Below are 26,394 nucleotides of genomic sequence, written 5' to 3' on the forward strand. Positions count from 1 at the left end.
ACCAAGCATAAACCTAGTCTAATCTGGGTGAATCAAAGATATATTTACCTTGAAGAGCCTACAGGATAATACCCTGCCAACAACCCGTAATGTGGGCTCTGTCACCAGATTTTGCAACCCCTATCTCCTGTTGCAGCAGATCGGCGCTGCAATGTAGATAAGAGTAACGTTTTTTTTTTTTAAAAAAACGAAAATTTTTGCCCAAGTTATGACCATTTTTATATTTATGCACTAGTAGGACTAGTAAAAAAGTAAAAAAAAGTTTAATAAAGTTAATGAAAAAAAAATTGAAAAAAAATTAAAAACCCAGCTTTTCCCCTTACAAAATGCTTTACTATTAAAAAAAACAAAATAAAGTTAAAAAGTTACGCATATTTGGTATTGCCGCGTCCGTAACGACCCCGACTATAAATCTATTACATTATTTAACCCGCACGGTGAACGCCGTAAAAAATGTAATAAAAAACTATGGAAAAATTGCTGTTTTCTGTGAATACTGACTTTAAAAAAATGTGATAAACTGTGATAAAAAGTGATCAAAAACTCGCATCTACTCCAAAATGGTACCAATAAAAACTACAAGTCTTCCCGCAAAAAGAAAGCCCTCATACAACCGCATCGGCGAAAAAATAAAAAACGTTACGGCTCTTCAAATATGGAGACACAAAAACAAATAATTTTGAAAAAAAAGTGTTTTTACTGTGTAAGGGTATGTGCACACGATAGCAGGCATTTACGTGTGAAAAGACAGACTGTTTTCAAGAGAAAACAGCTGCCTCGTTTCACGCGTAAATGCTCCTCCTCGTAATATACGAGGCGTCTATGACTCTCGTAAATCTTGAGCTGCTCTTCATTGAGTTCAATGAAGAACGGCTCAAATTACGTTGCAAAGAAGTGCCCTGCACTTCTTTGCCGAGGCAGTCAATTTACGCGTCGTCTGCACAATACGTCGGCAAACCCATTCAGATGAATGGGCAGATGTTTGCCGACGTATTGTAGCCCTATTTTCAGGCGTAAATCGTGGCATATTACGCCTCGTTTACGCCTGAAAATAGGTCGTGTGAACCCAGCCTAAAAGTAGTAAAACATACAAAAACTATACAAATTTGGTATCGTTGCAATCGTAACAACCCGCTGAATAAAGTTATTGTGTTATTTATATCACACGGTAAACGGCGTAGATTTAAGACGCGAAAAAGTGTGGCGAAATTTCAGGTTTTTTTCTATTCCCCCCCCAAAAAAAAGTTAATAAAAGTTAATCAATAAATAATATGTCCCCCAAAATGGTGCTATTAAAAAATATAACTTGTCCCGCAAAAAACAAGACCTTATACAGCTATGTCGACGCAAAAATAAAAAGGTTATAGCTCTTGGAATGCGACGATGGAAAAACTTAAAAAATGGCTTGGTCATTAACCCCTTCCCTCTTTAGCCACTTTTGACCTTCCTGACCGAGCCTCATTTTTCAAATCTGACATGTGTCACTTTATGTGGTAATAACTCCGGAATGCTTTCACATATCCAAGCGATTCTGAGATTGTTTTCTCGTGACACATTGGACTTTAAGTTACTGGCAAAATTTGCTCGATATGTTCAGTATTTAATTGTGAAAAACACCAAAATTTAGCGAAAAATTGCAAAAATTAGCATTTTTCTCAATTTCAATGTATCTGCTTGTAAGACAGGCAGTTATAACACACAAAATTGTTGCTAATTAACATCCCCCATATGTCTACTTTAGATTGGCATTGTTTTTTGAACATCCTTTTATTTTTCTATGACATCACAAGTCTTAGAACTTTAGCAGCAATTTCTCACATTTTCAAGAAAATTTCAAAAGGCTATTTTTACAGGGGCCAGTTCAGTTGTGAACTGGCCCCTTATATATTAGAAACCCCCAAAAAGTCACCCCATTTTAAAAACTTCACCCCTCAAAGTATTCAAAACAGCATTTTGAAAATGTCTTAACCCTTTACACATGTCACAGGAATTAAAGCAAAGTAGAGGTGAAATGTACAAATTTCATATTTTTTTACAGAAATACATTTTTAGTACAATTTTTTTTATAACACAGAAGGTTTTACCAGAGAAATGCAACTCAATATTTGTTGCCCAGTTTCTGCAGTTTTAGGAAATATCCCACATGTGGCCGTAGCGTGCTACTGGACTGAAGCATCGGCCTCAGAAGCAAAGGAACACCTAGTGGATTTTGGGGCCTTATTATTGTTAGAATAAATTTTAGGCACCATGTCAGGTTTGAAGGGCTCTTGCGGTGCCAAAACAGTCAAAATCCCCCAAAAGTTACCCCATCTGGGAAACTACACACCTCAAGGAAATTATCTAGGGGTACAGTGAGCATTTTGACCGCACAGGTTTGTTACAGAAATTATTGGAAGTAGGACGTGAAAATTAAAATCTACATTTTTTCAAAGAAAATGTAGGTTTAGCGATTTTTTTTCTCATTTCCACAAGGACTAAAGGAGAAAAAGCACCGTAAAATTTGTAAAGCAATTTCTCCCGAGTAAAACAATACCCCACATGTGGTAATAAACGGTTGTTTGGAGACACGGCAGGGCTGAGAAGGGAAAGAGCGCTATTTGGCTTTTGGAGCTCAAGTTTAGCAGGAATGGTTTGCGGAGGCCATGTCACATTTACAAAGCCCCTGAGGGGACAAAACAGTGGAAACCTCCCACAAGTGACCCCATTTTGGAAACTACACCCATTGAGGAAATTATCTAGGGGTATAGTGAGCGTTTTGACCCAACAGGTTTTTTGCATAAATTATTGGAAGTAGGCCCTGAAAATGACAATCTAAATTTTTTCAAAGAAAATGTAGGTTTAGCTAATTTTTTCTCATTTCCACAAGGACTGAAGGAGAAAAAGCACCGTAAAATTTGTAAACCAATCTCTCCCGAGTAAAACAATAGCCAACATGTGGTAATAAACGGCTGTTTGGACACACGGCAGGGCTTCGAAGGGACGGAGTGCCATTTGGCTTTTGGAGTTCACATTTAGCAGGAATGGTTTGCGGAGGCCATGTCACATTTATGAAGTCCCTGAGGAGACAAAACAGTGGAAACCCCCCACAAGTGACCCCATTTTGGAGACTACACCCATTGAGGAAATTATCTAGGGGAATAGTGAGCGATTTGACCCCACAGTTTTTTTGCAGAAATTATTGGAAGTAGGCCCTGAAAATAAAAATCAACATTTTTTCAAAGAAAATGTAGGTTTAGCTTATTTTTACTCATTTCCACAAGGACTGAAGGAGAAAAAGCACCACAAAATTGGTAAAGCAATTTCTCCCGAGTAAAACAATGCCCCACATGTGGTAATAAACGGCTGTTTGGAGACACGGCTTGGCTTAGAAGGGAAAGAGCGCTATTTGGCTTTTGGAGATCACATTGAGCAGGAATGGTTTGCGGCGGCCATGTCACATTTGCAAAGCCCCTGAGGGGAAAAAACAATGAAAACGCCCAAAAAGTGACACCATTTAGGAAACTACACCTCTTGAGGAATTCATCTAGGGGCATAGTGAGCATTTTGACCCCACAGATGTTTCATAGAATTTATTAGAATTGGGCAGTGAAAATAAAAACAATCCTTTTTCTTCAATAAGACGTAGCTTTAGCGCAAATGTTTTCATTTTCGCAACAAATAAAGAAAAAAAAAAGAACCCAACATTTGTAAAGCAATTTCTCCCGCGTACGGCAATACCCCATATGTGGTCATAAACTGCTGTTTGGGCACACGGCAGGGCTCAGAAGGGAAGGACCGCCATTTGGAGTGCAGATGTTGCTGGATTGGTTTCTTGGCGCCTGTGGGCCCAAAACAGTGGAAACCCCCCAGAAGTGACCCAATTTTGGAAACTACACCCCTCAATGCATTTACCTAGGGGTGTAGTGAGCATGTTAACCCTGCAGGTGTTTTGTAAAAATTAGTGTGAACTCGATGTTGCAGAGTGAAAATGGGATTTTTTCCACAGATATGTGGACAATATGTGGTGCCCGGCTTGTGCCACCATAACAAGACAGCTCTCTAATTATTATGCTGGGTTTCCTGGTTTTAGAAACACCCTACATGTGGCCCTAATCTCTTGCCTGGACAGTCGACCAGGCTCAGGAGTGAAAGCGTACCATGTAAAATTGAGGCCTAATTTGGCGATTTACAAAGTATTGGTTCACAACTGCAGAGGCTCAGATGTGAAATAATAAAAATAAACCCCTGGGAAATGACCCCATTATGGAAACTGCACCCCTCAAGGCATTTATTAAGGGGTGTAGTGAGCATTTTCACCCCACAGGTCTTTTCCATAAATGAATGCGCTGTGGATGGTGCAAATTAAAAATTTATATTTTTCCCTAGATATGCCATTCAGTGGCAAATATGTCATGCCCAGCTTATGCCACTGGAGACACACACCCCAAAAATTGCTAAAAGGGTTCTCCTGGGTATTACGGTGCCATATATGTGGAAGGAAACTGCTGTTTGGGGACGCTGTAGGGTTCAGATGGGAGGAAACGCCATTTGGCTTTTGGAGCGTGGATTTTGCTTGGTAGTAGTTTTGTTTGGAGTCTTACTGGTGTTTCCGTTTATAATGTAGGGCATATGTAGGCCGGGCGGAGTATATAAGGGGCATAGTCAGGTGGTATAATAATGGGGTAAAAAAAAACAATAAAATGATCCATAGATGTGTGTTACGCTGTGACACAATCATTTCTGCACAGGCCGGTGTCGCACTGATATATGGCGTCCTTTATTATCCCCCTTTTGGTCCGCACTCCGCGCCTTTGTAGTTTGGGGAATTTTGCTAGGAAGTGTTGTCCTGGTATAATACGGGCACCGTCGCTTCCAGCGGATATGTTTGGGCCCTCCCTTTCCTGGTTCCCTAATTTTAGGTCCTTGATAAATTGCCTCTTCAAACAGAAGAAATGTTCCCCTCGGGCACAACTGCATATTTTTCTTTCCTGACTTATTGGAGCCATAACTAATTTTATTTTTCATAGACGTAGCGGTATGAGGGCTGGTTTGTTGCGGGATGAGCTGTAGTTATTATTGGTACCATTTTGGGGTACATGCAACTTTTTGATCACCTTTTATCCTATTTTGTGGGATGCCAGGTAAACAAAAAAACGCAATTCTGGCACAGCTTTTTTCGTTTTTTTTATACAGCGTTCACCATGCGCTATAAATTACATGTTAACTTTATTCTGCGGGTCAGTACGATTCCGCCGATACCTATTTTATAGGACTTTTTTATGTTTTACAACTTTTTGCACAATAAAATTACTTTTGTAAAAAGAATGTATTTTTTCTGTCGCCAAGTTGTGAGAACCATAACTTTTTAATTTTTTTGTCGACGGAGGTGTATGAGGGCTTGTTTTTTGCGGGACGAGCTATAGTTTTTATAGGTACCATTTTTGGATACGTGCGACTTTTTGATCACTTTTTATTCTAACATTTGTAGGGCAAAGTGACTAAAAAACAGAAACTCTGGTAACGTTTTTTACGGGTTTTTTTTACGCTGTTCACCGCGTGCAATAAATAATATAATATTTTGATACCTCAGGTCGTTACGGTCGCGGCGATACCAAATACATATGGTTTATTATTATTTTTTTCAATAATAAAGGACTTGATAAGAGTAAAAGGGGGATTGTGTTTATTTTGATTACTTGAAACTTTTATTGTTTTCAAACTTTTATTATTTGCACTTTTTTTTACACTTTTTTATACTTTTTTTACACTTTTTCTCAAGTCCCACTAGGGGACTTGAAGGTCCAATGGTCAGATTATTATTTTTTTCTAATACATTGCACTACCTATGTAGTGCAATGTATTAGATCTGTCATTCACTGACAGCAAGCCGATTAGGCTTCGCCTCCCGGCGGGGCCTAAATCGGCTTCCGTAATGGCAGAGCAGGAGACCATTGTGTCTCCTGTTGCCATAACAGCAGTCGCCAGTCCTGATTGCCTGTCAGGGCTGGCGATCTGCTAGTAACCGCTACGATGCAGCAATCGCTTTCGATTGCTGCATCGAAGGGGTTAATGGCAGGGATCGGAGCTAGCTCCGGTTCCTGCCGTTACAGGTGGATGTCAGCTGTACAGTACAGCTGACTTCCACCGCTGATGACGCCGGATCAGCTCCTGACCCGGCGCCATCTTGCCGGCAGCTACGGAAGCCGATCAGGCTCCGCCGCCGGGCGGATCTTGACCGGCTTCGGTGCTAGGCAGACCGGGATGCCAGTATTAGGCCTCCGGTTGCCATTGCAGCCACCGGAACCCCGGCAATTTCATTACTGGGGTTCCGATGAGCTGCAAACACCTTAAGTGCAGCGATCGCGTTTGAGCGCTGCACTTAAGGGGTTAATGGCGGGGATCGAAGCTAATTTCAGTCCCTGTCGTTACAGCCGGATGACAGCTGAGATCCGGTGATGATGGCACCGGCTCAGCTTCTGAGCCGGTCACAAACATTCGGCGTAAATGTACGGCAAGATGCGGGAAGTCAATGCTTTCCATGACGTACATTTACGGCAAATGTCGGGAAGGGGTTAAGGTTTAAAATAGGCTGGTCATTAAGTCACCCCCAGACGAAGGCAGTTGCGCCGAAACGCGCGTTGGGGCAGACATATCGCCGTGCATTCATCTGGTTGATCAATGGGTATGGGTTTCATTTCCACACATTCTTTTATATTCATTTACTAATGGTATTCATTTATGGTACTATTTTTTGTACCTTAGAGTATATACTTTCTCTCTAATTACCTTATCTGACACACATTTGTAGTCAGTTATATTTACTCATATTTATGTATCTTCGTACCCTGATCATCAGATCACACCATTTGGTTGTCACCATTGCTCGTCTACCTCAGACGTTACCTTTCTTGTATATTGCATGGCGTGTTAGTCTTTTTTAACCTGTTGGTTTATGGATTCTTTTTATTATTATGTATTTATGTGTCATTTTCATTAAAGTATTTTTCTATTTTGCTACATGTTCTTGTTTGTTGGCATTTCTTCTCTTCTCGGTCATATATTATGCTTTGGATGCCTTAGGGGTATACACCCCCGGATCTGGTTCATATTTGAATATATGCTTGCTGACAGCTGCATTTTTACTTTATTTTGAACCACTTTAGATCCATGCTGTGCCTTTCGGTCATATTATTGGTCATTAAGGGGTTAAGAAATCCCAAACATAATATGGACACATAGTCAAAGCTTCCCTAATAGGTTTATATTTTGATAAATAAAAAAAATCATTACAACTGTTGCTAATGATCATTTGCCAATATTATATTCTTATGCTACAGTGAGACAAGAGTGTTTGTTCAAGATTTCCTTATAAGTTGATGGAGGATGCGGGCATAAGCAGCCTTGGTTTCCCTTGCAAGTGACCCGGACAGAAGGATTAGACTAAGCAACCGCAGGTGAGATTTCTTACCAGTCTCTCCTTTCCTCCTTGTTTGTGGGTCTGGCTTCGGGGACCCTTTCTACAAGCAACATTGTGATCTCTCTCACAGGAGATGTTTTTTTACTTTCCCTTTTAATTGTTTGTCTTTGTGTCTCACTAACTTGGTTGCACAGTGTGGGTTGTCTGTGAACCTTCAAGGTTGTCTGCATCGAGATTGTAAGCAGGTGACCTGGGGGAGGGGACTGCTTATATAAAGAGTTGACTAGGGCCTTGTAAGATCCCAATAAGGTCGCTTCTAAATTTGTAGATGGGTTAAAGTGTCTGTCTGTGAACCACCACCAAACATATACTAATTGACTAACCATAAAATATAGATATAAGTTTGACAGGGCCAGACCTCCCTGTTTTGTAGGTAGTTGGAGTGTACCAAGAGCAATCCGAGGGAATCCACCTACCGAGGTAAAAGGATCTAAGATCCTTGTCCACTTTAGAGTAAAACGTGAGAGGTAACCAAACAGAAGAATTATGGAAGAGATATAGGAATCTAGGGAAGTACTTCATTTTGAACAGATTCATTCGACCCATTACTAAGAGGGGAAGGTGTCTTCATCTGTCAAAGTCCTCCTTGAGTCGTTGTAGTAGTGGAGGGATGTTATCGAGTATGAAGGAGTGTGTCAGGGCTAATCGCTATACCAAGGTACGTGATTTTATCAGCACAACGCAGGGGGGAGGGAAGTGCAACCCATCTGCTCACGCATCCACTACCATTATCAATGATTTGGACTAATTAACTCGCAGAGAGCGATGTAAATGTGTCAAATAAAGTTAGCAATGCTTGTAGAGATGAACCCGGGTCTTTAACCCCTTCCCCCTGCTTGCATTCTGGGCCCTAATGTCCAAGCAATTTTTTACATTTTTCCATTGTCACATTCGAAGAGCTATAACTTTTTTATTTTTGCGTCGGCATAGCTGTATAAGGTCTTGTTTTTTGCGGGACGACTTGCAGTTTTTATTGGTACCATTTGAGAGTAGATGCGACTTTTTGATCACTTTTTATCACATTTTTTTTAAGTCAGGATTAACAGAAAACAGCAATTTTTCCATTGTTTTTTATTTTCTTTTTTACGGCGTTCACAGTGCGGGTTCAATAATGTAACAGCTTTATAGTCGGGGTCGTTACGGACGCGGCGATACCAAATATGTGTAACTTTTTTGCTTTATTGTAGGTTTTTTTAAGTTTTAGTAAAGCATTTTGTAAGGGGAAAAAGTGGGTTTTTCATTTTTTTTTTTTCACTTTTTTTTAAATTAAGGGTATGTGCACACACACTAATTACGTCCGTAATTGACGGACGTATTTCGGCCGCAAGTCCCGGACCGAACTCAGTACAGGGAGCCGGGCTCCTAGCATCATACATATGTACGATGCTAGGAGCCCCTGCCTCTCCGTGGAACTACTGTCCCGTACTGAAAACATGATTACAGTATGGGACAGTTGTCCTGCAGAGAGGCAGGGACTCCTAGCATCGTATATAACTATGATGCTAGGAGCCCGGCTCCCTGCACTATGTTCGGTCCAGAACTTGCGGCCGAAATACGTCCGTAAATTACGGACGTAATTAGTGTGTGTGCACATACCCTAACTTTATTAAACTTTTTTTACTTTTATACTAGTCCCACTAGGGGACTTCACTATCCTCCGATCGCTATTATAATACACTGCAATACTTTTGTATTGCAGTGTATTACTGCCTGTCCGTTTAAAACGGACAGACATCTGCTAGGTCATGCCTGCGGCATGATCTAGCAGGCATTCGCTCCAGGCAGACCTGGGGGCCTTTATTAGACCCCCGGCTGCCATAGAAGACACAGACACTCGGCGATTTTATCGCCGGGTGTCGGCGGGAGAGAGAGGGAGCTCCCTCCCTCTCTCCAAAACCACTCAGATGCGGTGCACGCTATTGTGCACCGCATCTGAAGGGTTAAACGGGTGAGATCGATACTAATATCGATCTCACCCGGCAGAGCAGGGACGCTCCCAGCCCTCAGCTGCCTCTGGCAGCTGAGAGCAGGGAGATTTCGCGGCTCCCTGCTCTGTTTACTTTATTCTACAGCAGCGCCGTGGAATGGCGGCGCTGTAGAATAAAGCCCATTAATGACCGCCGTGAAAAGGCTAATCGGCGGTCATTAAGGGGTTAAGAAAAACAAGCAAATCATCAGCATAAAGAGAAACCCTTTCATCCCTTTCTCCCAGAGCATAGCCAGTTATATCCAGGGAGTTTCTTATGGCAAGAAGTTCAATCGCAAATGCAAATAGGGAAGGGGACAAAGGACACCCCTGCCTAGTCCCCCGGGCTAGGGAAAAATAAGGGGAAATATGGCAGTTAGACTTGACACTCACTAAGTGTTGTGAATAAAGAAGACGTATACATTGGATAACTCCAAAATTACCTAGTACAGGCCACAAATAGGACCATTCTACCGAGTCAAATGCTTTCTCCAAGTCCACGGAAGCAACAATCCGGGAGCCAAGGGGATTAGAGGTAGATGAGAGGTTAGTGAACAACCTGCGGAGGTTTATGTCAGTGGCTTTGCTGTGCATAAAGCCATATTGGTCTGGGTGAATAACGTGAGATATAACTTTCTGTAAATGCATTGCCAGGATTTTAGCTAGAATTTTAACATCGCAAATTAGAGCTGGGCGATTTTGCCAAAAAATAGAATGTTTTAAAATAAAAAAAAATTCAACACTATGGACGATTTTCGATTTAACCCCATAAGGACACAGCCTGTTTTGGCCTTCAGGACACAGCCGATTTTTTCAAATCTGACGTGTTACTTTATGTGGTAATAACTTGGGAATACTTTCACCTAGCCAAGCGATTCTGAGATTGTTTTCTCGTGGCATATTGTACTTGATGTTTGTGAAAACATTTGGTTGATAAATTCAGTATTTATTTGTGAAAAACACCAAAATTTAGAGAAAATTTGGGCAAATTAGCATTTTTCTTAATTTAAATGTATCTGCTTGTAAGACAGATAGTAATACCTCACAAAATATTTACTAGTTAACAGCCCCCATATGTCTGCTTTATGTTTGCATCGTTTTTTGAACATTCTTTTATTTTTCTAGGACGTTACAAGGCTTAGAACTTTAGCAGCAATTTCTCACCTTTTCAAGAAAATGTCAAAAGGCTACTTTTACAGGGACCAGTTCAGTTCTGAAGTGGCTTTGAAGGCCTTATATATTAGAAACCCACAATAAATCACCCCATTTAAAAAAATGCTCCCCTCAAAGTATTCAAAACAGCATTCAAAAAGTTTCTTAACCCTTTAGGCGTTTCACAGGAATTAAGCAAAATAGATGTGAAATTTACTAATTTGTAATAAAAATTGGATTTTTTTGTACCACAGAAGGTTTTAGCCAAGAATTGCAACTCAATATTTATTACCCTGATTCTACAGTTTTTAGAAATATCTAACATGTGGCCCTAGTGTCCTCTTGGACTGAAACACGGACCTCAGAAGCAAAGGAGCACCTAGAGGATTTTGGGGCCTCCTTTTTTTAGATTATATTTTAGGCACCATGTCAGGTTTGAAGAGGTCTTGTAGTGCCAAAATAGTGAAGAGCCCCCAAAAGTGATCCCATTTTGGAAACTACAACTATAGTTAGCATTTTAACCCCACAGGTATTTTGCTAAATTTAACGGAATTAGTCTGTCAAATTGAAAATCCACCTTTTCTCTGAAAAAACGTAGACATTTTTAATTTTTACTAGGCATAAATGAGAAAATGAACCCCAAAATTTGTAAAGCAACTTCTCCCGATGACGGGAATACCTCATATGTGGTAATAAATTGCTGTTTGGACCCACGGCAGGGCTCAGAAGGGAAACAGCGCCATTTGGATTTTGGAGCACAGATTTTGCTGGAAGGATTTTCGGTGCCATGTCGCGTTTGCAACGTCCTGGAGGTACAAAAACAGTGGAAACCCCCCAAAAGCGACCCCATTTTGGAAACTACACCCCTCAAGGAATTTTCCTAGGGGTATAGTGAGCATTTTGACAGCATGTGTTTTTTGCAGAATTTAGTGGAATTAGGCCGTGAATATGAAAATCGACTTTTTTTTCTGGAAAAATGTAGACATTTTTAATTTTTACGAGGAATAATGGAGAAAAAGAACACCAACGTTTGTAAAGCAATTTCTCACAATTACGGCAATACTCCATATATGATAATAAACTGCTGTTTGGACCAACGGCAGGGCTCAGAAGGGAAGGAGCACCATTTGGATTTTGGAGCACGGATTTTGATAGAGTAGTTATCAAGTGCCATGTGCATTCGTTGAGCAACTAAAGTACAAGTACGACGGAAACCCTCAAAAATTTACTCAATTTTGGAAACTATACCCCTCAAGCAATTTATCGAAGGGTATAGTGATCGTATTGACCCTACAGGTGTTACGTAGAAAGGATTAACACTGAGCTGTGAAAATTAAAAATTTCATTTTTTCTACTTTAACGCAGCATTTACCCCAAATTTTTAATTTTCACAAGGGGTAATAGGAGAAAAAGCACCGCTAAATTTGTTACGCAATTTCTCCTGAACACAGAAATACCCTCTATGTGGTCGTAAACTGCTGTGTGGGCACACGGCGTGGCTCAGAAGGGAAGTAGTGCCATTTGGCTTTTTGAGAACAGATTTTGCTGGAATGGTTTTCGGGTGTCATGTCACGTTTACAGAGCCATTTTGGAAATTACACCCCTCAGGGACTTTATTTTGGGTTGTGGTAAGTAGTTTGATCCCACATTTTGTGGAATTAATGCATAACAAGTGCACAAATGTGTCATTTATAAGACATTTTGTTTCGTATTCAGCACATGAAACTTAGGAAATGTACTCCAATTTTTATTGCGCTGTTTCTCTTGTGTTCAAAAATACCCCAACTTAGGCCGTAATCTGCTGTTTAGCAGCACAGGGGGACTCTGTAATAGTAATACACTCTGGCTTTCAGGACATAGCTTGAATGACTTATAGGCCCCACTCCACACTTAGGCCTCATGCACACGACCGTAAAAACTCCCGTTATTACGGGTCGTAATCACGACCCGTAATAACGGGCTCATAGACTTCTATTGGCGACGGGTGCCTTCCCGTTTTCTCACGGGAAGGTGCCCGTTCCGTTAAAAAAGATAGAACATGTCCTATTTCTGGCCGTAATAACGGCACGGACAGTCCATAGAAGTCTATGGAGCTCTCGTAATAACGGGTGGCTACATGTGTGCACCCGTCATTACGGCAGCGTTGCTAAGCGACGTCAGTAAATAGTCACTGTCCAGGGAGCTGAAAGAGTTAACTGATCGGCAGTAACTCTTTCAGCACCCTGGACAGTGACTACCGATCAGTATAAACCTGTAAAAAATAAAAATAAAAGACGTTCATACTTACCGGCAACTTCCTGCTTCCTCCAGTCCGGTCTCCCGCCCGTTGCCTTGGTGACGCGTCCCTCTCGACATCCGGCCCGACGTCCTGGATGACGTTTCAGGCCATGTGATCGCTGCAGCCAATCACAGGTCAATCACAGGCTGCAGCGGTCACATGGACTGCCGCGTCATCCAGGGATGTCGGGCTGGATGTGAAGAGAGGGACGCGTCACCAAGACAACGGCCGGGTAAGTATGAATTTCTTTAACTTTTATTACAGAAAAGGCTGTCCCTTCTCTCTATCCTGCACTGATAGAGAGAAGGGGCTGCCGATTAGTGCAGTGCTATTTTGCCGCCAAAAACGTGCTCGTAAATACGGGTGGAATACGTGTGACACCGGACCCATATTTACGAGCACGGGTTCGTAAATACTGGTGCAAAACGGGTGGAATACGTGTGACACCGGACCCGTATTTACGCCAGTATTTACGGGTGGGAAAAAATACGGTCGTGTGCATGAGGCCTTAGGGTATGTTCACACGGCAGCGTCCGTAACGGCTGAAATTACGGGGCTGTTTTCAGGATGGCATAATGGCATGTTGAGGCTCTTTTTGCTGCGTCCATTACGGACGTTAAATGGAGCTGGTTTTCCATGGAGTCCATGGAAAACGGCTCCATTTATGTCTGAAGAATTGACAGGCACTTCTTTGACGCGGGCGTCTTTTTTACGCCCCGCCTTTTTACAGCGGGACGTAAAAAAAATGACCGTGTGCACAGAACATCGTAAGACCCATTCTAATGAATGGGCAGATGTTTGCCAACGCTATCGAGGCGCATTTTCAAACGTAAATCGAGGCGTAAAACGCCCGAATTATGTCCGTAAATAAGCCGTGTGAACATACCCTAACAGAGGATTTGAGTTAGCAGAACAATGTAACAACTCTAGAAGTCACCCCATTTTGAAAACTATACCCTGAAAGTATTAATTTAGGGGTATAGTGATTATGTTGACCATGTCGGTTTTTTTATCAGGAATTATGGGAGAGCATAAAACTAAAGGAGCGCCTTGTGGCTTTTTGGGCCTAGTTAGATGAATTCCAAGCACAATTCATTTGCAGACTTTCTGAAGTGACTGAGCAGAAAACAATGTCCTTCAGTATTCAGCTAGGGGTATAATGAAGTATTTCGGGTTTTTTTTAGGTTTAATTGCAATTCATAAATGGGCAATAATGTACTGGAAATAGGAGTGAAATGCCAAAAATGGGGAAAAAAAATAAAAAAAAAGTAGAGAATAAGTCATAAAATTAATTATTTAGGGAGGAATGGTAGGCGCGAAAACAATCCTTGATACACAATCCTGGCTTATCAGGACAAGTGTCACACTGATAGCCCGTGTTGTTTCGCATTCCGTTTTTATAACAGACGCTACATTTTTTGTACGGTCTTCTCTTTTTCTCAGTTGGGGGCACTTCACTTGGGAAGTGCTGCCCTGATACAATTCTGCTGGCCTCACTGCTATGGGATGTACTTGCAGCCTCTTCTGCTCGGTCTTTGAAAAGTAGTTGCTTTATTACTTTTTCCTGGTATTCAAGATACCGTGCTTGATTCCCTGACTTCCGATAAATAATAAAGGCATTGTACAGCGCCGTTTGTATGAGGTGCACTGCAGTCTTCTTGTACCATATGTGGGACTTCCTCATTGCGCTGTATGGCTGTAGCATTTGATCCGCCAGGTCTACGCCACCCATGTGTTGGTTATACTCCTGTATACACACAGGCTTGAGGGCTGTGGCATTATGCCCTCTTACTGGAACAGGGGTGCTGCTGTCCCCATGAATTGACGTGATGATAAAAACATCTTTTTTTATCCCTAAATTTGGTCACCATCACATTCCCATTACATAATGACCTGCTATCACCAGGTCTCCGTTTTTGGTCGACCAAATTGTTTGGGAGGCCTTTTTGATTCCTCCGTATTGTGCCACAGGCGACTGTATTTTTCTCAAATAGGCAGTGGAACAGTGGGACGCTAGTATTGAAATTGTCTATATTAAGGTTATAACCTTTATCTAGCAGGGGGTACAAAAGGTCCCACACAATTTTGCCGCTTGTATTGAGAACAGGGGGACACTCTGTTGGGCAGATTTGGGAGTCTTTTCCCTCATAAATTCTAAATCTGTGAGTGTACCCACTTTCCCTCTCACAGAGCTTATACATTTTTATTCCGTACTTAGCCCTTTTACTTGACAAGTATTGCCTAAATCGTAGCCTTCTTTTAACAGGTTCCCGACCGCTGGCCGTAAATATACGGCCAGCGGTCAGGGTCTCTAAAGTCCGGCGTATAGTATATATACGGCCGCACTTCAGGGACTGTGCACGCGCGATCGCGTGCACAAAGCTCTATGCCCTGGCTGTTGCTAACAGCCATGGGCACTGGGCAGAATGTCAGGGGTCAATCTTTTGGCCCCTGAACATGTGATCGCTGTGACAACCAATCACAGCGATCACATGCATTTCTGCATAGAAAACAGTGTGCACGCGATCGCGTGCACACAGCCCTGTGCCCTCGCTGTTACCAACAGCTCTGGGCACTGGGCAGAGTATCAGGGACCAATCTGATGGTCCCTGAACATGTGGTCGCTGTGACAACCAATCACAGCGATCACATGCATTTCTGCTTATAAAACTGTGCACGCGATCGCGTGCACACAGCCCTGTGCCCGCGATCGCGTGCACACAGCCCTGTGCCCTCGCTGTTACCAACAGCTCTGGGCACTGGGCAGAGTATCAGGGACCAATCTGATGGTCCCTGAACATGTGGTCGCTGTGAAAATCACAGCGACCACATTTGTTTTATTTTGAGTTTTCTGGCAGTAAATCTCCTGCCTCTTTTCTTCTCCTCAAATATTGTTTCAGTTTGAGGAGAAAAAGAGACTCGGGAGAATTGCTGCCAGAAGATTACAGTGAAAAAAAAAAAAACAGTTACACTATAAAACATTCTCTGTATAGATAGATTTCTATCTATCTATACAATCTATCTATCCATCTATCTTTTTTTCTATCTATCTACCTTTCTTTCTTTTATTCTATTAGAATAGGCAGGTAGGGAGTATATAATTATATATATATCCACATATATATAATATATATAGCAATAGCGGTTTATTTTTTTGTTAGCGGTAGTGTAGATATATATAGCAGTTAGGCCCCATGCACACGACAGCAAAAAACCTCCGTTTTTGCGGACCGCAACTGCGGTCCGCAAAAACTGAGCCATTCACTTTCATTGAACGCTGACACCTTTCAGTAGCACTACGGAAGGGTGTCAGTGCCGTGGAAATGTTCCGGGAATTATGGAACATGTCCGTTCTTTCGCATTTTGCGGGCCGTGCTCCCATACTTTGTATGGGAGCACGGCCCGAAAATGCGGCTGTCAGTCAGCGGCCGGCCGTGCCCGCGATCGCGGACAGCAATTGCGGGCACGGTCGTGTGCATGGGGCCTTAGTTTGTGTGTTTTATAAAAAAAATAAAAAAATAAAATTTGTTTAGTTAGTGTTAGTTACGTTATGGCGAGGAAGTTGTTTAGCGCCGAGGAGGCATACGCCATGCTGTGGTCTGAGTCGGAGACCGCATCAGAGATGGCGTCCGAGATGGAACCTGTTTTAGGTAGTGACGATGACAGCGTCACTTCAGGTTCATCTTCAGGGGACGTTGTCCCTGATGCAGTCGAAACTGCAGAACATGAAAGCGCAGGGCCAAGTAGCGCTGTAGCACGGGACAGCCTGGTCCCTCCAGTCCAGGCTCTTGTATGGGCACCTGCCCCATCTTTTGGGCCTAGAATCCACGGATTTACGACCACTCCTGGCATAACCGTGGACAATACAAATTTTGTCCAAATGGATTACTTCCATTTATTTATAACGGACGACATCCTAAATCAGATTGTCCACGAAACAAATTTATATGCCACGCAATATATAAGGCAGAAACCTTCATCCACCCATGCCAGAGATTGGACGCCCACCAATTTGCAGGAATTCAAAAAAAATTTGGGGCTCACCCTAAATATGGGTATTGTCAAAAAGCCCTCCATTAGGTCTTACTGGTCAACAAGACCCGCCCAAGCCACCCCAGTATATTCTGCAGTAATGCCCAGGTCTCGTTATGAGACAATAATGAGGTTCCTCCACTTCAATGACAACGCACAGGCCCCCCCAAGTACCGATGCAAACCGGGATCGGTTGTTCAAAATAAGACCGCTAATAAATTCCCTGAATAATTTATTTCTGCAACTCTACACCCCTGAGCAGAATGTAAGTGTGGACGAGCAAATATTTTGGACGTGTTATAGAAACTCTGTTGAGTTTTGTAAAACCAGCTTTGAAAAAAAGCGATATGTGAAATAATCTTCTTCTATCGTCCGCCCTCCTACATCTCTATGTGATAAATAAGGCCACATATTTGGTATCCCCGTGCACGGGAGAAGTGGCAGAATGTGAACGGAGATTAATTTTGACCGTGGTCTATACCGTGTGTGAAAAATGCTGGTATAAACTGACGCATTTGCTAAAAAATTGCTAATTTTATTTTGTTCCATCTTATTCAAGAAACTTTCAGAAGAAAACTGGACTGTCTAAAAATATGATAAACCCCTTGAAGAAAACCTTGTGGGGTCTGCTTGCGTGAATGAAGTCATTTATGGGGTGTTTCTAATGTTTCAGCAGCATTAGGCCCCCCAGAAAACAGTATGCGGCTATAAAGTCAAGTGCAGAATTCCTGGACCGAAAAGGCCAAAAAGCCTCCTTTTATGCCAAGCCCTGGCACATGCCCGCACAGTGAATAAGGCACACATATTTGGTATCCCCATGCACGGGAGAAGTGGAAGAACGTGAAAGGAGATAAATTTTGGCCGTGGTCTATACCGTGTGTGAAAAATACTAGCCTAAACTGACGCATTTGCTAAAAAAGTGCTGATTTTATTTTGTTCCATCTTATTCATGAAACTTTCAGAAGAAAACTGGACTTGCTAAAAATATGATAAACCCCTTGAAGGAAACCTTGTGGGGTCTACTTGTGTGAACGAAGTCATTTATGGGGTGTTTCCAATGTTTCAGCAGCATTAGGCCCCCCAGAAAACAGTATGCGGCTATAAAATCAAGTGCAGAATTCCTGGACCGAAAAGGCCAAAAAGCCTCTTTTTATGCCAAGCCCTGGCACATGCCCATGAATAAAGCACACATATTTGGTATCCCCATGCACGGGAGAAGAGGAAGAATGTGAAATGCAATGAATTTTGTCCGTGGTCCATTTTGTGTGTGAAAAAGCTAGCATAAACTGACGCATTTGTTAAAAAAAAAAGCTAATTTTATTTTGTTCCATCTTATTCAAGAAACTTTCAGAAGAAAACTGGACTGTCTAAAAATATGATAAACCCCTTGAAGGAAACCTTGTGGGGTCTACTTGTGTGAATGAAGTCATTTATGGGGTGTTTCTAATGTTTCAGCAGCATTAGGCCCCCCAGAAAACAGTATGCGGCTCTAAAATCAAATGCAGAATTCCTGGACCAAAAAGCCTCCTTTTATGCCAAGCCCTGGCACATGCCCGCACAGTGAATAAGGCACACATATTTGGTATCCCCATGCACGGGAGAAGTGGCAGAATGTGAAAGGAGATGAATTTTGTCCGTGGTCTATACCGTGTGTGAAAAATGCTAGCCTAAACTGACGCATTTGCTAAAAAAGTGCTGATTTTATTTTGTTCCATCTTATTCAAGAAACTTTCAGAAGAAAACTGGACTTGCTAAAAATATGATAAACCCCTTGAAGGAAACCTTGTGGGGTCTACTTGTGTGAATGAAGTCATTTATGGGGTGATTCTAATGTTTCAGCAGCATTAGGCCCCCCAGAAAACAGTATGCGGCTCTAAAATCAAATGCAAAATTCCTGGACCGAAAAGGCCAAAAAGCCTCCTTTTATGCCAAGCCCTGGCACATGCCCGCACAGCGAATAAGGCACACATATTTGGTATCCCCATGCACGGGAGAAGTGGAAGAATGTGAAAGGAGATTAATTTTGTCCGTGGACTATACCGTGTGTGAAAAATACTAGCCTAAACTGACGCATTTGCTAAAAAAGTCCTGATTTTATTTTGTTCCATCTTATTCAAGAAACTTTCAGAAGAAAACTGGACTTGCTAAAAATATGATAAACCCCTTGAAGGAAACCTTGTGGGGTCTACTTGTGTGAATGAAGTCATTTATGGGGTGTTTCTAATGTTTCAGAAGCATTAGGCCCCCCAGAAAACAGTATACGGCTATAAAATCAAATGCAAAATTCCTGGACCGAAAAGGCCAAAAAGCCTCCTTTTATGCCAAGCCCTGGCACATGCCCGCACAGTGAATAAGGCTCACATATTTGGTATCCCCATGCACGGGAGAAGTGGAAGAATGTGAAAGGAGATTAATTTTGTCCGTGGTTCATACCGTGTGTGAAAAATGCTAGCATAAACCGACGCAATTGTTAAATTCTTGCATTTTTTTCCAATTTTGCCCACTTTAGAGAAAAAAAAAAAAATTATATATACTGACAAATGCCACTAAAACAAAGCCCTATCTGTCCTTTAAAAAGAGTGTAAAATTCAAAGATGAACTTTATTCACCTGCTGAGTTATAGTCATCTAAAGAAGCGCATAGCAAAATTGTGAAATTTGCTCTGGTTATTTAGCTGTAAAACAGCCTAGTCCTTAACCGGTTAAAGAGCACGAGTGACTCATTATGGCAATATTTTTATTAGGGGTGTAGGCCTCTGAAATTTTTTTACTCAGAAGTGAAATAAGCGGCCTAATTTTAAATAATCTGTCCAGGTTGGGGTCACCAGGCGGAGGGCACTGGCCGTTGTCAGTGTAATGGAGGAATCTTAATATTGCCTCAAACTGAGTTCTCACCATTACAGCCCTGTACATTGGGGTAGCATACAAAATGCCAGTCAACCAGTAGGACCCTATGGTGGGTTTCTTAATAAGCCCCATATTAAGAAGGAGCCCCCAGAACTTTTTAATTTCTGCAGCACATGTTGGATGCCACATCTGGCCTCTAGCATAATATGACGCGGGGTGACTGGCCAGATACTGTTCGGCATAAATATTTGTTTGGGTGACCATTAGGTTCACCAATTCTTCCGTGAAGAAAATTTGAAAAATGTTTAATTCCGTGTACCCAGTGGTATCAATTTTTATTCCTGGAGCAGAAGTGAATTCAGGAATTTGGGGTGAAAAATTATTTGGGGGCACCCAATTGGAGTCACTTGACTGACTGTTCTTTTGCCTGTCCATTTTAAAATTGGATGAATTTAATTTGGAAATTTTTGGCCACACACTTCCCTCTGTAGATAATGTCACACACTGCCCACTGTATATACTGCCACAGCCCCCCTGTAGGTAGTGTCACACAGCCCCCCCTTGTTTGTAATGCCACACAGACCCCCTTGTAGGTAGTGCCACACAGACCCCCCCTGTAAGCAATGCCACACAGCCCCTTGTAGGTAATGCCACACAGCCCCCCTGTAGGTAATGCCACACAGCCCCCCTGCAGGTAATGCCACACAGCCCCCCTGCAGGTAATACCACACAGCCCCCTGTAAGCAATGCCACACAGCCCCCCTGTAGGTAATGCCACACAGCCACCCCTGTAGGTAATGCCACACAGCTCCCCTGTAGGTAATGCAACACAGCCCCCCTGTAAGCAATGCCACACAGCCCCCCTGTAAGCAATGCCACACCGCCCCCCTGTAGGTAATGCCACACAGCCCCCCTGTAGGTAATGCCACACAGCCCCCCTGCAGGTAATGCCACACAGCCCCCTGCAGGTAATGCCACACAGTCCCCCTGCAGGTAATGCCACACAGCCCCCTGTAAGCAATGCCACACAGCCCCCCTGTAGGTAATGCCACACAGCCCCCCTGCAGGTAATGCCACACAGCCCCCCTGCAGGTAATGCCACACAGCCCCCTGTAAGCAATGCCACACAGCCGCCCTGTAGGTAATGCCACACAGCCCCCCTGCAGGTAATGCCACACAGCTCCCCTGTAGGTAATGCCACACAGCCCCCCTGCAGGTAATGCCACACAGCCCCCCTGTAGGTAATGCCATACAGCCCCCCTGTAGGTAATGCCACACAGCCCCCCCTCTAGGTAATGCAACACAGCCCCCCTGTAAGCAATGCCACACAGCCCCCCTGTAGGTAATGCCACACAGCCCCCCTGTAGGTAGTGCTGCACAGACCCCTTGTACATAGTCACCTCCCATAGATGGCACCCCCCCCCCCCCCTTACTTTCCTGTAGTGGACGGCTCCAGGAGAAGTCCCTCACTTGACTGACAGTGAAGTGAGGGACTTCTCCTGGATCGGAATCCCCGGCCACAGCGGTGGGGATTCCGCTTCAGAAGTCCCTGACTTCACTGTGTCCATATATGGACAGTGAAGGCAGGGACTTCTCCTGGAGCGAAATCCCCGGCCACATCGCCGGGGATTCCGCTTCAGAAGTCCCTGATGTCACTGTGTCCATATATGGACAGTGTAGTCAGGGACTTCTCCTGCAGCGGAAAAACAGGCCACAGTGCCGGGGATTTAGCTTCAGAAGTCCCTGACATCACGGTGTCCGCTTTTTGAACGGCCGTCACATGGCCAGGAAACGCTGTCGTGTGAATAGGGCCTCAGTCTTCCGGCTGTGGGCGGAGCTAACTGGCGGTTGGGCTGTGGGCGGAGCGCTATGTGGGCGGAGCTCTATGTGAGCTTCGGACACCACGTCCCTCTCAGTTATATAATAGATGCTGCATTATATTTCATTACACACTGAATAAACTTTATTGACATAAAACTGGAAGACATTGTACTAGAACTCTTTGATGAGTGGTTGCAAATATCTATTCTATAGTCCCTGAATAATAGATATCAGATCTGTATGAGGAGAAAAGTATACACCCCCCCCCCCACACAAGTATTGCGCACATAATTGATATGTGTCTACGTATTGTATATAGTGTACATTGTTTGTTAAAACTTCTTATATACAAAGCATCACTGCCGCCGCAAGGTAACAAAACCATGCAAGTCCAAAACACTGCAAACCCAGACTCTTGTGGTAAATGTGATAATGCCCAGACTAATAACAGAAAACGTTTTTAATATACTGTAGGTAGTAGGTTAAACCAGTTGCTTTTATTTCCAGTTTACAGTATATACCTACATATGCAATGACTTACGAACATGTCTCATTATGTACAATGATACACATATTGCACAGAAAGTTATATAAAATCTAAAATACACCCTAAGGCCTCATGCACGCGGCCGTGTCCGTAATCACGGCCCGCAATTGACGGCCGCGGGCCGCAACCCTGCATTTTCGGCCCGTTCTCCCATACAAAGTATGGGAGCACGGGGCCATAAAACGTGAAAGATAGGACATGTTCTATCTTTTGTGGTACAGTTTTACGGCACGGACATCTATCCGTAGCAATTTTTTACGGTCGTGTGCCTTACATATCCATATACGATTGGACAAACCATTCTATATTGCCTTGAAGCCAAACACTGTACATGCCAAGAAATATTTCTACAACCAGAATAATTTACCATTCCCATAAAAAAAATGTTGTCCTACTGCAAATGGAAAATCTCATTATACACACAAGAAAATATTTTTGCTGTGTGTGTATGTATGTATGTATGTATGTATGTATATATATATATATATATGTGTATATATATATATATTACAATATAGCGATAATGACTGATATAATTTTTATTGGCCAGTAATGTTTCGGCACCAGGGATGCCCTGATTGTTACTCCGACCTTTTTGTTATTGGTCACATCCGCGGAATTATCACATTTAGGCAAAATTCACACGAACGTGTCCGCAATGCAGTGTTTCTCTTGCGTTGCAGTTCCGTGTGGTATCCATGTACGGTGCGCGTCTGCGTTTTCTACGCGTGTGTGTCATCCGTATGTCATGCGTTTTTTACGTCTGCAGAAAAAAACAAAGGTGTTTTTTTTTTTTTCCCTCATCATTTCTTTAGCAACTGGTGCGTAAATCACGTACAGCACATGGATGGCGTCCGTGTACTGTCCGTTGTTTTCACACACCCGTTGCCTTCAATGGGCTGTGTGGTGTGCAAAATAGGACCTGCAGTAAGTTTCACGCAGCGGACACATGCTGCGTGAAAAACATTGAATTACGTAAGTCCATGTGACGGACGTTGTTTTAGCGTACGTAAAATACGTTCGTGTGAATCAGGCCTTAGGTTGGGACTACATGACCAATGTGGCCTCTATTATTTCATATGGAGATAAGATGTATCCAACTTTGTGACAAGTGCAGACATTTCCACATGGCTGCCAGTTGCATTATCTCACAAGAACATTTACATAACATTGTATAGTCAACAGTTCTGATCTTCCCCTCAGAATTTTCTTCTGAATCAACATCATAAGTATCTATTATAGGATTTTTCTGGGATTCTTTTCTTTACCCAATGAATTTCTCATTAGTATTTTGTTGTTGACCAATTCTCATAAAAGTTGCATGTATTCAATATATTATACACACTATACAAATATCAATTGTCTGATCGGTGGGAGTAAGACTGGAACCCCAGTGATGCCCAAAACAAGCACCACTTGTGACTGGAAGTAAAGCCGAGGAGGTTGCTGAGCTCTACAGCCCTTCCTTCTAGACATGGAGGGAGCCTACCATACATTAATAAGCCAATAACTGTTGTGGGACACAAAACCGGCAATAAACTATGTGCGTTTCCCTGACCTGACAAAATAGAATTATCTTACATCCTAAAAGCCGTCATCACCATAAAGGACATACACTGGATCCCACTATAAACCATGACATTATCCGTCACCATATTCATAGCAGAGAACAGGAGAGCCAACTCCAGTGGCAAGCTTATATAATAATGAAGCAGAGGCTCTACGAGAAGAGCGACTCCTTCCAGATTTCCCGCCTCCGGAGCGGACACTTGACCCAGCGCGGACTTCTCCGTGCATTGTAGCAGCTGCACAGTAATAGACGACTCACCGTTCTCCAGAGCTTCTGCCTTTTTACACTGACAGATGTGGCTGTGACAATGATGTGAGATACAGACACCATGAACCCAAACACGATGGCCAGCAGGGTCCTGACTGGCAGCAGGGCATAGGACACAAACGTCACCAGCATGAGCTGCCACATTCCTTGATATGACGAAGTGGGGGGCTCCAAACCATAAGCTCCCAGGGAGAAGGGGCAGCACAGAAAGGAGAAAGTGAAGCTGAAGAGCAAGGTGAGCTTGACGATCTGCTGCAGCTGCGTTACCTGCAGGTATTTCACATTGGTCACAATGAAGAGGGAGACGAAGATGATGCAGTGCACGGGGTGAGAGCCTTTAGAGATGCTGAGGCTGGGGCCGGACAGCAGCTCCACCAGTGCCAGGGTAGCCGTCATGATAATTAACACAGCCAGAGCCTTCAAGGTCGAGGTCTGCTCCAGCTTCAGGTTGTAATTCTGGAAAAGGGACTCTAGCTCCTTGCAGTCAAACTCGTCTTCGCATGCGATGGCATCTAGAGGGGGGGCGGGGGAACAGCGGCACTTCTTCCTTCTGGTTTTGACTTTCTGAAACGGTATTTCCTCCATATCAGTGCCATTCATAAATCCGACGAGACGACACCGAGTCCTTTCCTCCTGCTCATCAGAGCTGCCAAGTGATCGGCTGAGAGGGTATCAGCAAAGGGTGACTGAAGGTAGATCAGAATGTGCACTGCATATGTGATGGCTGCATGTACATCGAGCGGACCAACGTGAACTCACAGCGACAAATGGCAATTACAGCGGAAAGGCCATCCCTTAGCACTGGCGGGGAAATCAACAGGCAAATAGGGTTGCATATACTGATGAGTAAAGGAATAATGCCTAGAAGATAGGGAGGTGTGTACGTCTGCGGGCAATGGTAAGGTGCTGGATGTGAAGGGATAAGGACGAGCTAGGAAGGGAGAACAGAGAGAGACAAGAAACAACTAGGTGTGAAAGCTGGTAAATAGAATGAGAAGGTAATCCCCTTGCTACATCGAGGAGCATGTCACCAGGCGCTGGCGGCTGCGCACTGGTTACCGGAGAAGCCAGACACGTCTCTACAATCTGAGCGGATTGACAAACACAAAACAGATTTGACAACATGAGCACGTTTGAGTCCTCTCCTCCCCCCTCCTCTGGATCTGCTAGGAGAAGGGCAGGCGCTGCCATTAGTTCAGATTAGGCAGTTACCTAAGCGTCATAATGAGGGAGGCGTTTCTAGAGCACAAAGCCTATTACTGACAGGAGATGCCGGCAATTCGCCGAGTTGTACCCGGGTCTTTGTGTGGCGGAGGTGAAGAGGAATTGCCACCTCAGCGGACTGATGGCGGGAGAAGCGATGGCTTGCCGAGAACCTGTGACAATCTGTGTTTCTTACCACACGCTGGACAGTTTTTACCACAGAAACGTACTGTCACCTAAAAAAGGCTATGTTCACACGCTCAAGTAAAAACGGCTGTAAAATACAGAGCTGTTTTCAAGGGAAAACAGCCTCTGATTTTCAGCCGTTTTTCAAGCATCAAACGTTTTTTTTCCGCCTGTTTTTCTATTGACACAATGAAAAACAGCTCAAGAAGTGGCATGCACTTCTATTTACTGGGCGTTTTGTTACGCGCCGTTTTTTGTAATGGCCGCGTAAAAAAGAACTCTGTCGGAACAAAACGCTGTTTTTCCCATTAAAATCAATGGGCAGATGTTTGGAGGCTTTCAGCTTTCGTATTTTCAGACGTTTTTCAGGGTGTTTATGGCCCGAAAAACAGCTGAAAATAAGCCGTGTGAACATACCCAAAGGGGTATTATGGTTTCAGCAAATGTTATTCTTTTGTTTTATACCATTTTCTTATATTTATTTATGTAGTAATTCCATGTCTTTCAAGATCTCTGCTTACTGTTGTTCATTAGGAACCTTCATTGTTTTGGACCCCCATCAATCATATACTGATGTCCTATCCTGTGGAAAAAACGCCCCGTGACTGAACAACTGGTGGCGGATAAAGTAGACCATAGGCCCTGGGCTGTTTCACAAACTTGGGCCCCCCTTCCCCACTGCCGCTCTGCCGTGTCTATAGTGAACACCACCTTTTTGTGTGAGAATTGACAAATGAGTGTTACGATTCCCCTTGTCAAAGGGCTGTGTCTACATACTGAGAGTGTCCAACCATCGCTGACAGTATCACACTGTTCACGGACACTTCCTCTTGACAATGGGAATGGTAACACGCATTTGTCTATTAGTCCTGGGTACACAAAGACTTTTTATAGAATACAAGGATTTCCTACAACAGACATGTCAGGAGAGGGGACAGATCCCCTATAGATCCAGTGACTCACAAGTGACGTCTTCTCTGATGGGAGTCTTTTTTTTTTCTTCTCCATCTGACACAGACCGTTAGGGTATGTGCATACGACAATGCCAAATACGTCTGAAATGACGGAGC

At 43.2% G+C, this 26,394-nt stretch overlaps 1 protein-coding gene across 2 annotated transcripts in view; it reads right to left on the bottom strand.

Moving 5' to 3' along the window:
• Window positions 1-25,289, bottom strand: part of ADCY1 (adenylate cyclase 1) — a 763,759-nt gene extending 738,470 nt beyond the window's left edge. For both annotated transcript variants that reach the window (XM_075827013.1, XM_075827012.1), the window contains exon 1: window positions 23,927-25,289. In XM_075827013.1, coding sequence (XP_075683128.1) covers window positions 23,927-24,535 — 609 coding nt within the window. In that variant the 5' untranslated portion in view covers window positions 24,536-25,289. The remainder of the gene's footprint in view (window positions 1-23,926) is intronic.
• Between the last annotated feature and the right edge of the window lie 1,105 nt (window positions 25,290-26,394).

The sequence above is a fragment of the Rhinoderma darwinii genome, chromosome 5 (assembly GCF_050947455.1).
Source record: "Rhinoderma darwinii isolate aRhiDar2 chromosome 5, aRhiDar2.hap1, whole genome shotgun sequence".
In the NCBI taxonomy this organism is placed as follows: Eukaryota; Metazoa; Chordata; class Amphibia; order Anura; family Rhinodermatidae; genus Rhinoderma; species Rhinoderma darwinii.